The sequence below is a fragment of the Ursus americanus genome, chromosome 19 (genome assembly GCF_024610735.1).
Source record: "Ursus americanus isolate L20-20 chromosome 19, mUrsAme1.1.p, whole genome shotgun sequence".
Taxonomy (NCBI): Eukaryota; Metazoa; Chordata; class Mammalia; order Carnivora; family Ursidae; genus Ursus; species Ursus americanus.
In genome coordinates this window covers 10,926,209-10,940,115 of record NC_142145.1, presented here as the reverse complement: position 1 = coordinate 10,940,115, position 13,907 = coordinate 10,926,209, and the positions used below count along the sequence as shown (strand labels likewise).

Here is a 13,907-nt window from a genome sequence, read left to right as displayed (position 1 = left end):
GTTTTCAGACGGCACAAACTCAACATCCCACCTATGCTGCACGGCTGCCTTTGGAGCACCTAAAAGCTCAGGATTGTAATGGAGTCCCTGAAATCAATAAAGATGACCTTTGAAATGAGAAATCCAGTGGAAATTTATATTTTTCTTTCTTTTTAATGTGCACCCCTGGATAGTGCTGTTAAATTACATGGTTGAAGGACATTATATTGATGTCCCTGTTGGAAAGAGTTTTCAATCTTATCAGTTGTCTTTCAAATAATATTCTAAAGACTTGCATTTGCCCATGCAACGCACGGCAGCAGAGTGGATTAAGTTAGCTCCAAAGCACTTGCCGTTGTCCATGAACCAGAAAAGCAGCAAGGATTCTGATTGGCATTATTATTTATTATTTGTGAATGCTGATGGTGCCTTTTCGTGGCCGAGTCCTTTCTATGCTTATTGACATTCATAAATGAAAAGGCTCTGCTTAGCTGACTATTTAATTGGTAATTTAATGTCCCTAATAACTTTCTTTACAGGACCTGGATTTTGAAGCCAAAACAAGTTACACACTCCGGATAGAAGCTGCAAACAAAGATGCCGACCCTCGCTTTTTAAGCTTGGGGCCATTCAGCGACACGACAACGGTGAAGATAATTGTGGAAGATGTGGACGAGCCCCCTGTGTTTTCCTCACCTTTGTACCCCATGGAGGTGTCAGAAGCTACCCAAGTTGGGAATATCATTGGCACTGTGGCAGCTCATGACCCAGATTCTTCCAACAGCCCCGTGAGGTAAAAGCTCATTGCTCTTCTTTCCTGCAGTTTACTACAATGTTTCTCTATTTTGACGCTTTTGGTTCGTAGCAAATGAAGACCGGTTTTGTGTATGTGTTGAGCCGTAGCAGCAGAAGTGAAACAGGATCAGAACAACTCGGCATTTTACTAATTTAAAAATGTTTCACCTGATTATTCAAGGCCATTATTATGTAGCAATATTCTTAGGCATTCATTATCATCCACAAGCCATAGCTGATGTTCCTATTGAAGCAATTATCCTGAGCTCTTTCAAAGCAAACTGTGTTCTAAGATGAAGTGATGCATGTCCTAGTTGTAGGATACGGACATATATTAGAAAACTAATTTTATAAACAAAATTAGGGTTCAACTTTTAAACAAATCACTTTTTTACGTACTGGACTATTTGGATAGCATATTTTTTTAGTTTATTGTTTCCACTTATAAAAAATTAAGTAATACTGTGTCTATATATAAGGACTGTTTTTCGAATGTTCCATCAAGAGTCCTGTATCGAGACTAGACACATGGCTCTAGGCAACTGATCTCTTTACGACTTAACAGAACGATGATAGGTAAGCGTTGAGAATACCGCAACATTCAACTTCATACGTTTTACTTCCAATTTACAACCTGAGATCTACATGTATGTTTTCGTGTATACATGTGTTAGTATGTGTGTGCATAGGATACATCTTTTTAGGTGAATATTCTACAGAGAATACACTTGAAATTACTTTGTATTACATGTCTTAGTTTGCATTCATAAGTAAAACTTTTTAATGTGACATTTTGGACTTTGATTACAAAGTCTAATAAAATACAAAGATCAGTGAATGTTTTGTATTCAGATATATTCGGCTTATAAGCTAACCACAGCCTTTTAGATTTAACTGCTATCTGGCAGTGCTAAGTGCTTTTGAGCTAACTTCTGAGCTAAGTTTGGACATTGACGACAAAGTGTCATGAAAAATTTCTGTAATTTAGACAATGATTCTTAGTTAAGAAAAGCATAATCTTTTACCTCCCTAAAATAATAAGCTTATTTAGGCACATATAACTGCTCTCCTTTCCTTCTCTTTTATCTGACATTAATATCATAGTCTAAGGAAGAATTCGCATAAAATAATTGTTCAAAATGAAGTCATACTCATCATTTCCCTATCTCTACGATAAATTCAGGCTATATGAATGGCTATATTATTTTTAACACTGTGATCATAAACTATTCCTAAGAATATAATCTTCTGTGTAATAGAACATTTGAAAGTCACCAATTTACCAGATAGAGTAAGCCTTCCTCTTCTTCCTATAATAGCCCAGCCTTCATTGTCAAAACAGTTTCCTAACTTAAGCTCAGCTCCATCCCCCAAGTCTTGCTGACTTGCGCACCCTGGAGTTTGGGTTTGTTATAGCATGGAATCTCTTCCGGAAATACGTAAGTCTCCTCCCTCCCGTTATGATCAGACACAATGTGACTGTAGGTATAGATCAGCTACTTGGAATAGTCTGACTTCTGCTAAAATCATTTTATTTCATGGGGAGAAAGAGGATGCTTTCATGAAGTTGGGGGTATACAAAAAAGAGACACTAACACATAACATAATTCAGAACTGGAATGAGAGAAGTTAAGAAATCTTGTTTCTTCTTTTTCCTTTACCCATTTCCTTGTGTACCATCCTGTTAAAGCCTCTCCACATAAATATTTCACTTTTTATGAAAAAAATGCATCATTATATAATGATTTGGGGAAGAAGGAAGAGTAGAACCAAGTGGGAAGTGACTTGAGTTAGAGATGAAATGACCTCTAGGTCTCCTCCCTGAAGCACAGAGAGAGAAAGGGTCAGAAGGAAAACCTTGTTGATTTTGAAGGTAAAGATCTCTGTGGCTTTCACCAATGAAAGAGTCTGGTCAGGAATTTATTTTTACCTCATTTTCATTTTCTTAAGGCTAATGAAAGTGACCTAAAAGTTCAGGTTAGTACTTATATCAGTTTTTGAACACCTAAATCTCACAACAATTAAAGAGATACAGCCTTTGTTCAAAGTGGACTAAAATGTTGTTGGGGTGTGCATGTGTGTCTTTCGCTTTTGTAAAATTAATTTCTTGACTTAATATTTACTATTTATATTCTTGAAACATCTTTTATACTATTTATTTATAAGGCTGCTCAGTCATTCATAGCTGGGTTTTTTTTTTTTTCTGGGTTTTTGTTTGATATATTTCTCCTCTCCTATTTCTTTGTGATATCCTTTAAGAGGCCAGGTGCCTCATCTTGCAGTTCGATGAGTAGGTGTGTACTCCTGTGGATTAAGACTGGTTCTCTTCTCAGCACTGCTATTTGCCGAATGACCTAGGGGATGCCACTTAGCCCCCTAAGTTTCTGTATGCCCAGTGAAAAGGAGAAGCAAACCCTATCCCTGCTTTATCCCAAGTTTTTTGAAGATTAAGTAACAAAGGAACTGATGATTTTAAACTGAGAATTATGACTTAAATATTAGAAAGTATTATCATTGTGCACTGCTATTATTATAGTTTATTGTGTTTCCATCCCATTTTTGTTTCAAGGTCAGGAAGTCAGCGGAAGGAGACATACTTTACAAGCAACTGTATTGGTGATCTGTATTGTGTTTTGTATCCACATATGTTCCAATATATAGATGATATTATGTAGTTTAATGGACATAAATATGTGTTTGCACTGGGCACTCAAGTGCCTATCAAAGTGTCAGCCCTCCTTCAACAAATGCCAGTGGATGGGCAGGGGGCATGGTCTGCTGAGATCCTAGGATAAGTGAATTTCCAGATTGAGATAGAACCTGAAGAGTCTTAGGGTTGTGAGTTTTGTGCTCACACCTTTAGAAATATTGTGGTTCTTAGAGGAACGGAAAAGTAGTATTTGTTTCATTGTAATTAGGCCAATAGTATTTGAATCGTAAACCAGGATGGGAAGTTGGATTATTAGTATTTAAATTTATTGACACTTTTTTTAGTATAATACTAAAATCTAGCATATGCTATTTATATTTGGAATATTTACCAATATGTGGAGTGAGAGACTAGAATTCTAGAAGGAAATACATTTACTTTCCTCCAGCAAGGCAGAATTGAGAGCCTCTTCTCACATGATCCCTGCCTTGCTCAGCACTTTCTATTTTTACCTACTGTTGACACCAACCGAAGCTATGAGTAACTCTTCTCTGTGCATCTGCCCTTTCTTTAAAAGAGGACTAAGGCACCTACATCATCATAAAGTATTTTGGCCATCTAGAAGTATAGTAGCAATAGATGGAAAGATTAAACGGACTCAGAGCCCAGTGCTTAGCCAGAGTATAACACCATTGTGAGCTGTTATATCTTCGTTATAGCTTGTCTCGCATCCAGGTATGTTACCTCCCCCACAATGTCAAGTATACATTGTTTTCCTCTTCCCGTATGGAAACTAGAAGCCAAAAGTGGAAATTAGATGATAGTTGAGATTACTTAGAAAAACAAAACAAAACAAAAACAAAAAACAGAAAGGAAGAAGCATTCTCAAAAGCAGAAGTAGATAATTGAGGTCTAGCATACTTCTGGCTCGTTATATTTTTGTAGTTGCTTACTATTTCGTGTAAATGTTTGCCCCGAATACCAAATACCAGGGTTTATCTGTTGAAGTTGGAAGGACAGGTCATGTTCTGCTGCTGATTTTGATCGTCTTTCTGAATGGTAGAGACTTCACTTCTGTGTTTCTCCTCAGTGAGATGGTAGGCACTGTCAGAGCAGCCTTAAGTCTAGAGCACTCTTCAGTCTTCGCGTCCGCACTGGGAGACGGAGCAGTGCATCCACACACATTTATTAAGAACCTGCATGCACAGTACTGGGGAGAACACTGACAGGAGAAACAGATGAGTAAAACATTTCCTCTGACCTCAAGGAACTTACAATCTGGCTGAAGACATAAGATCCCATAAAAGTTAAACAAAACGAGGGGAGAAAGTGTCAGAACTGTAACATGGCCAATTGTGAGATAAATTGTAATCACTCTGAGCTCACCGGACAGGAGGCTTCATTTGAAGGAGTGATAGCATCAGCAGGGCTCTGAGGGATGGCGGGATTTGGACAAACCGAGAAAACATTATGCAAAGTCTGTTTATGTTTTATTTAGTTATATCCTAAGAGTCTAGTGCTGTTTTATGAAATCAGCAGATTTACTTCCAGAGGCAGCACAAGCCCAAAGTCCCTATGCTAAAAATAGCCAATGGATTAAAGCATGATATTATTACAAATAAGATCAGATGTGAAGAGGGTTTCATAAAAATTAATGGGGATTATTTTCAGCATTTCTAACAATTTAAATACAGAACATTTGTATTTATGCTCAAGGATATTGTGATAATAATACTTACCTGGAGGCTCTTTTGGCATTCCTGTTATTATATGTTCTCAGATCAAAGGTGATAAAATGGTATCAGATATTACATTATGTAGTGTGACTAGTATGAACACATTTGGGGTGTTTGAATAATTCAGTGTGTAGTTTTTTAAGGAGCTTGTATGCATACATATATTTGTACATATTATTTTAATCTAAATTATTTGTTACTATCTGATTTTCTAAGAAACTTAGCCAGTGACATACAGAAAAATAGCGATTCATGTGAACAGTAGCAGAAATTAAATCTGTCAGGAAAACATGAGATGTTATCCATTTCAAAATGCTGCCTAATTTAATATACCTATCACTAAAAATGAAAAAATATATATATCTACATATATATATGGTGAAAATTTTAAAAAATGTTTTTGTTATGTAATGTACTTAATATCCAGAGATAATTTTCAAAATGTGTGAAGTAGGAAATCCCTAATCTATGTGATCCGTTTTTCCATCTTTTATTATATTTTTCTGAAATTAGAACTCTGCTCAGAGCAAAGGTCTTCTGAGTTAGCTTTTTTGAAGACTCCGGGTAAAATGAATTTATTGAAGATTACGTTTCTCTTGATTTGTCCCTTATAGTATTTTCTCCATTTAAAATGCTTATTGAAAAGCGTGATGAATAGAAGAATACAAAATCCATAATATTTTTGGTGTGAGTCCTTGGGAACTGTACATAAGGCGGAAAGATTAAGGAGCTATATTTACCTTGAACTGTACTGTTAGCATTCTTTAACAGAAATCGGCATTGGTAACTGAAAAAAAAGGAAAAGGATGTTATTGAAATAATAGGGGATAGCTCACAGAGTTAAAGGAAAAATTGAGTAGCCGGTCTTCAGAGAAGAGAGGAGTAAGGTTTTTCTATAAATATGAGAGCAAGAATGAACAAATCGTTTTTTGAGAATGCGGCAGTGGGACGAACCCGTGCCAACCCTTTTCTTTTCTCGTGGCCCTCTGTTCAAGGTTCACGGTTTCTTGGAAAGTTTTTTGGCCTTAGGACGTGTGTCCCGTCTCTTACCCAGGAAGTTCTGGGCATCTTGATTGTGAGTACCATCAAGATTGCATGAGATTGAGAAGGTTTAAATCACCGAAGGAATATTGAGTTGCCATTATCAGAAGGGGGTGAGAATGCAAACAGTGGCATCACTAAGTACTGAACTCCATAGTTTAGCTTGAAGAAATTTCTTGTTAAAGTCCTATAAGGCAAGCATTATCATCCCTTTGTTATAATAAATCTGCCCCCGAGTCACACAGTTAGAAAATGTGGTCCCAAGATTTTAGCAAGGTCTGTATCAGAGCCTGTCTACTCCTTGCAACAACAACAACAACAACAACAACAACAACACACACACACACACACATACACACATATTTCCTAAGAGATCAAGGTTTCAACCCAAATCATTCAGCTATTTCTATTGTTCAGATTTGTCCGTGTTTTTCATGTTATCTTTTGCCATTTGGGGAGTGGCGGTGGTACATTGGTGTTAATCGAGCTCGCTCACCCACATGTCCTACTTTAGAGCATTGGCGTGCATATCAATAGCTGGGCAATAAGAATGCTACTGGGAAGAGAGTTTGGATTGATCTCCATAGCTTATGGGACAGCAGCAATGATAATAACAGGAGTTTATTAAGGAATTCATTTTACAGCAGATACAGATATACGGATATTTAAGATGTGGTCCCAGCCCTCCTGTTATCTAGCTGTAGAAGATATTGTATGCAAAAACTTATTTTAAAAAATCTAACGTTAAGTCTGGAAATGAGAAATCATCTCGTAAAACCTTCTCATTTTGCAGCTAAAGAAACAGAAGAGTGATGGTGAATGGAAAAAGCTCAAATAAGTACAGTAGGGTAGTGGTGGGGTCGTGGCCATAAATTTTGTCCTTTCATTCCTACTATGTGGTTTGTGGTCGTGAGCACAGAGTCCACAGATCCTGCATACCGCCAGGTTTCTTAAAAAGGCACAATTTGTAAATTGTTTTTGCTTTAGTTTTTGAGTTTAAATTAAAATAAAATAATTTTTTAAAAAAGTTATAAGATCTAAGGAACAGGGAGATCCAAATATGTGTCCTCCAACTGTTCGCTACATTAAACATTAAAGAATTTTAGTGACAGCCTGTATTCCTTATACAAACCAAGAAAGGCCAATTATGGATTATATGTGTTTGGTATATTTTTAAAACAGAATGGCTTTAATGAACTAAACTCTAGGGATTTTTGCTTTGACTAAGAATTTTTTTTTTTCTTGGCAGTATACTATAGGCACATCCTTTATTTCCCTGTACTAAGTGCCCTAATTTTTGGTTTGATCTTAGGGAAATTACAGTTACAAAAATATGCAGTGACTATCTGTGATAATGTAGGACAATTGCTAAGATCAGACACGTACAAAATTTTGGAGATCTCTATTTCAACTCACTTTACTGATTAATAAATTTGAGCGGGGGGTTAAATGACTGGTAGTTCCCACAGGTAGTCAGATCGAGCTTGGTGCTAATATTATCCCAGGGTCTCCTGACTTCAAATCCTGGGGTGCCATAGTCACATCACATCATACTACATTATTTTTTATGATATTTTCCAAAATTTTTGCTGGTGTGATATGAGAAACTTGATACTGTGGGGGGAGGGGGGAAGGGGAGGTGCGTGAATTGAGGGTGAAGAAACCTGTTGGGTTGACAAAAATTTAAAAATCGTAGCTTTTAGGTGTAAATCTTTCTGCTTTCTGATACAATTCTTGGGCTTTCTTTCTAAAGCCATTACCTATTTTCTTCAAAATGATGTATGGCGGTACCCTGTCCCATGAGCCTTCCTTTTCCTCACAAATCAACCAACCACATTCTGAACCATTTGCTCTTCTCCACAAGCAAAGCCCGAAAACTCTGAGGCCTGAGGGTCTCTGATTTTAGGCAGGAGTGCAGTTCCCAAGGATGGCAATTAGGTCTCAGGTGTGAGGGCTCTGAGGGCATTCAAAAATGGGAAAGACGGGGATGAGTTAGAGAAGGCAAGACAACCCCTCTGTGCCTCCGCCATATTCAGGGCCTTGGAGACTCCCTGAGTACCAAACACAAAAAAAGAAAAAAAAAACAAAACAAAAAAGCCTTTTTTTCCTTAATGTAATCGGAAAGGCTTGTTGCCTTAATGCTAGAGGACTGTCTTCAAGGAACACAGAATTAAAATAATTGGAAAGGAGGAAAAATGGAGTACAGGAGGACCAACATGAGGAAAGGCATTGAAATGGAGATACACATGATCTTTTTATTAATCCGTTAAAACATCAGTTTGACTGACTTACGGTTTTAGATTGGAGAGCATTGGGAAAAAGCGAAAAGAAGCTGAATTGTAGAGTTGTAAGTGGCAGGGACTAAAAGCTTGTTTATAGGTAATGTGGTATATATTGGAAAGATGGTTCAGATGACATGGTTCTGACTCTTGGCTCCATCGACAACCAACTGTGAGACTTTAGTATCCAATACTGAAATACCATAATAATAGTACCTGCTCGCCCTAGTTAGCAATTGTGCTTGGCTAGTAGCAACAAAGCTTAACACTAATGACTTACTAATGAGAAGTCTGGAGCTATACACCCAAGGACTGACAATTTGGCAGTATAATGTCATCAAGGGCCTTGGCTTCTCATATCAAGCACTCATCACCTCATATTTACAAGATGGCATTTGGATCGCTTCCCATTGTGTTCATGTCCCAGGTGAGATGGAGGGGAAGGGGCAGAAATCAAACGCCAGCTGAATAGCAGCTCTGTCCTATCATTTAAGGAGCTTTTCAGTGACGCTTGACTCAACAACTTTTATCTCATTTGCTAAAACCTCAGTATAAGGACACCAATACCACATCTACATAGGAGACTAGCAAATGTCATTGTTCACCTGACACATGGCTGCCTCTAAACAAAAGCAGGGTTCTATTAACAAGACTTAAGGGCAAATGAATATGAGATATGTAAATAGAAGTCTTTGTCACGCATGACCTTTCATGGTTGAGGATTCAGAAAAAAATGTAAACTATGCTTTAAATACTCAACTCATTCGGAAAATGGGAAAGTTCTGAAGGAGGGATGGTTTGGGGGAAAGGCTGATAAATCTGCTTTCAGATATACTGAGACTGAGTTTGAGCTGAAGATGTTGCAGGTACCTGGAGCTGTTCACAACTCTCGGGAAAAGGATGGAGGCGGCATATTAAGATTTTGAGCTGTCTGACTAGTAAAGGAATAGACCAGAAGCTTTAATTACTGTAGCAACAAAAATACAGAGGTGATGTCTCTAATTGGTTACTCCAACATCTATTGAAAGAGGCCAAGGTTTTTTTAGGCTGTAATTTGCAGAAACTAGAGGGATCATTGTGAGTCCGCACACCACTAACAGCACCAGAAGATGCACTGACGTTCACTTTGGCATGTGATTAGAGAAACACCATTCCTCTTCCTTTCTGCTCAGCCTCTAGTTGACTCAGGCCATCAGACATCTCAATGCCAAGGCCGGTGGGTGCAGAACTGCAAAGAGTGTGCTCCTCCAAACTTCATTTTTTTTTTTTTAGAGAATTATTTATTTATTTATTCGACAGAGGGAGTGAGAGAGAGAGAGCAAGTGTGCACAAGAAGGGGGAGAGGCAGAGGGAGAAGCAGGCTCCCTGCTGAGCAGGAAGCCCATTGTGGAGCTCGATCCCAGGACCCTGGGATCATGACCTGAGCTGAAGGCAGATGCTTAACCAACTGAGCCACCCAGGCGCCCCTCCTCCAAACTTCTTTAGAGTCTTCCTTTTCTTTTGGCTCAGTCAGCTCTCCTGAGAGACATGTGGTACCTCTCACTAGAAAGAGTGCCCATATTTTCTTTATTTTTCTTGACTGAGGGATTGCTTTTCCCAGGTAACTTTATACAACAGTGAATGCCTCATATATAAAATCTAGTTTTTTGTATATCTAGAGGGAATGGTAGAAAATAGGGAACTCCTTTAATCCTGGGTGATCCCAAGTCCTCAGGATTAAGAAGCATAACCTCCATCCAGAATGTTCTAGACAGTTTGTGTCCTCCGTGTCCTTCCCAAGATCTTCCATCTCTTCTAAAGCCAACAGCTCATTCTCTCCCTACATCTCTTCTGACTCTCTTTATCCTAGTTTAGGAGACCAATTTGTTGCAGTTTTCTCCTATGTATGTTGATAAGGAATAAAATAATGTAAAATCTGGGCTACAATGTGTGGTCATTGGAGGTTGCTGAGAAACTGGATGTAAAAGTAAGAGAAAAACAAGTCACCAACCAATTCTAGATTTTTGATTTGAGCAATCAAGTGATGGGTGGTATCGTTTACTTGGAAGGGAAATTTCGAGTGGGGGAGGTGAGGGCTTGGGAGATGGTAGGAGTTAGAACATCAATTGGGACATGTTACATTTCAGTTCATGTTGTATATCCATGTGGTGAAATTAAGCAGGCAATTCAATATATAAGTCTGGTGGGCCAAGGAGATTTTATGTAAATTTGGAAGTAATGAAAAGTATAGAAGTTACTTAAGCCATGGGACTGTATACATTTCAAAGGAATAACATTTTATATAAAGAAGAGTAGAGGACCCACAGGAGAGTTTTCAGAGAGTTTAAGAGAAGTCATGAAGAGGAAACTGAACTAGCCAAGGTGACTGCAAAGGAGCAGATAGTGAGGTAGGGAAAACACAGAGAATATGTGGTATTAATAAAGGCAAATGGAGAATGTGTTTTAAGGAAGAGTCAGTAGTCAATCAATATATTTGAGAGAGAGAGAGCAAGAAAAGAACAGAGAGGCAAACAATGAACTTGACAATATGAAGGCCAACAATGAACTGGACACACATGGAGGAAATTTTTTTAAAGTAGAAAACATACTTGCTTTCAATTCAAATCAAGTACAGAGGAAAAATATCTTATTCCAAGGAAGAACATTTTTGAGAAGGTCAGAGCGGATGGGATGTGCAGAATAAATGGAACAGTTTGATTTTGATACAAATAAAAACACTTAAGCTATAATAGAAGGATGGTAAGGAAGAGGGTATGGAGAAACCCAAGCAAGATTATTTTTCTCATATCCCATGTACCATAGATCTCGGAAGTCTGAGTACATTTTGTTTGTATTGCCATTATCATTTCAAACAATGTAATTTTCCTTTTCCTTCAAAGCCCTCAACTCTTCTGTGGAATGCATCATCAGACTTAGAATCTTCTGTGTTGCTATCAACCACCAAATATATAGTAATCACACTAATTCATGGAGGATTTTAGTCCCTGGATCATTGTATCCCTTTCCGTAATAACTCCTAGCATGATGATTGGTAACTGATTAAATTACACCAGTGACTAACTAAATATGTTGGCCTTTCACTTTCTTGGGCTTCTTGACTCCAGGGATCTGTTCTTGTGCCTTGATTTAGCCATAGATTTTTATAAACATACTCTTGACTTTTCAGCCCTCATATATATTGCTACTATTGAAAATCTACTTCAAGGATCTCATTCCCTGTCCACCACCTCCCACTCTAGCAATTCTGCAACCTGATGCTCTCAGAATCTTCTCAATATCAGTCTACCTTCCCTTATTTCCTTAGTTCTTCCTTACGAACGTCTGTACCATCGGCCTTCATTGTTATCACTCCTGTGTACATGCCCCTATCATCCGCACCCTCCTCTCTCCTTCCATTGTCCATGACTAGTTAAACCCAACCCCATGCTCTTTGTGCACCTTCAAATACATAGAAGACAACAGAACGAGACACCAGGATAACTAGTCTCACATTAAACTGATGAACATAAATCTCAAAGCGGCAATCCACAATGTTTAGCCATTCCGTTATACATTCCTTAGTCTGTGCGTGTGTATTTATATTTATATATATTTCTGTCCCTTTTAAAATGACTTCTCTCTCCTTCTCAAACTGCCTTCTCTTCTTTGCTCCCTTAGCTGATAATCATGTTTCATAGGCCATCAAAAAAAAAAAAAAAAAAAAAACTATCAGAAAATAAGTTCCTAATATTCTCAACACCTAAACACCTATTACTGGACAAAGACAGTATTTGTTGGTTTATGGTTAATTTTCTAATATTTTCTGATGCCTCCTCTTTCCTTGCTATGTTTGCTATGTGTCTAGCATTTTATAATACAGCAGACTAGAAGTAGATGATTTTATTTAATTATAGTAGTTGGAGAACTATGGAAACATTAAATACGTTCTTAAATTGGGTATGTGTTTGCTTATCTTTTCTTTTGTTTGTTTTTAAATGAGATTCCTTCACTCAGCTAGAACCACTGGGGGTGGGGGCATGGTGTTTGAAAATAGTCATTAATTGGAGGTGGGTGAATTTTGTGTATGGAACTAATAACAGCATAACGGAATTAGAATACAGGTGGAACAGTCACTTTTCACTAATATTTGGATAGCAAATATTTTCAGAAAATGCTTCAACACCCAAAATATTCATGTAATTTTAGGGGTTCTACCTTGAAACATATCTATGGAATCCTGGTCAAGATCCGGAGAGAGATTTTTTAAAAGTTGAGGGGATTAAGATCAGGCTGATGTTGTCAAGACAAAGGATGTTAGTAAGCGTATGTGAATGGGCAAGACGTCTATATCTGTTTCATTTTAGAGGGACCTATAACCGTGACAGGGACTACTAAATCTATTGTAAATGACTTGGGGGAGCCAAAATAATAATAAAATAAATTTGAAGTTTATTCAACAATCCACTGTGAAGATATCTACATTAGGGTGTTTATTTTTTACTGAGAGAAAAGCAGAAAGATTACTGACAAGCAGTTATGAACCAAGTATAATATTGGTGAAGTTTTAAACTAAGCATGTATTTATGTTACTGATATGACAGATTGTGGAGTCAGCAGGATTTGGTGGTTGGCTATGCAATTAATGAAATTAATTTAGCAAACTGTAATCAAACAAATATTGGAGGTTTTTTTCCTTTCTTTTTTAATGTTCAATTAGGTATTCAATTGACAGAAACACAGACTTGGAGAGATACTTCAATATTGATGCCAATAGTGGAGTTATTACAACGGCCAAATCTTTGGATCGAGAGACAAATGCTGTTCATAATATCACAGTTCTTGCCATGGAGAGCCGTAAGTCGTAAGGTTTAACATTAAATTAGGATGGAGGACATTGAAAGTAGAGAGTGGGTTGTCATGAGGTGATAATTTCTCCTTGAGTTATATTATGTGCTTATTTGAATTGAGCAAAATCTTGAAAATCCCTAATTTCAAGCTGCGAATATATTTATATTCATTAACTTTATTTGCTAATATTCACAAAGTTAATGGAAAGACATTACAATAAAATAATGGGCCTGAGTTACCTTCAGAGGGCTTCCTCTTATTTCATAGTCTTATTTCATAAGCTGCATTTATGCTGATATAGAGTTGGTCCAGTAGCTTACAAAAAGTAATAACTTGATCTCTAACCAATACACACAGATTGCATATTGGTATTGAACTAGCCCCTGATAAGAAAAATATTCAAAGAACGATGCATAATTATACATTATGCATATTATCTACATATATATGTGCATAGATAATATGTATATAATATATACATATAGTCATATAAATCTGTACTCTAGCTTCAAAGAATGATATCGATATTGATATTGAACTAGCCCCGATAAGAAAAATATTGAAAGAACAATGCATAATTATGTTATGCATATTATCTAT

The 13,907-nt window shown here is 37.3% G+C and overlaps 1 protein-coding gene across 1 annotated transcript in view; it reads left to right on the top strand.

Annotated features, from left to right (window-relative positions):
- Nucleotides 1-13,907, top strand: part of CDH7 (cadherin 7) — a 107,112-nt gene that overhangs the window by 67,545 nt on the left and 25,660 nt on the right. The window contains exons 6-7 of the mRNA XM_045790371.2: nucleotides 519-772; nucleotides 13,177-13,313. Of these exons, the coding sequence (XP_045646327.1) occupies nucleotides 519-772; nucleotides 13,177-13,313 (391 nt within the window). The remainder of the gene's footprint in view (nucleotides 1-518; nucleotides 773-13,176; nucleotides 13,314-13,907) is intronic.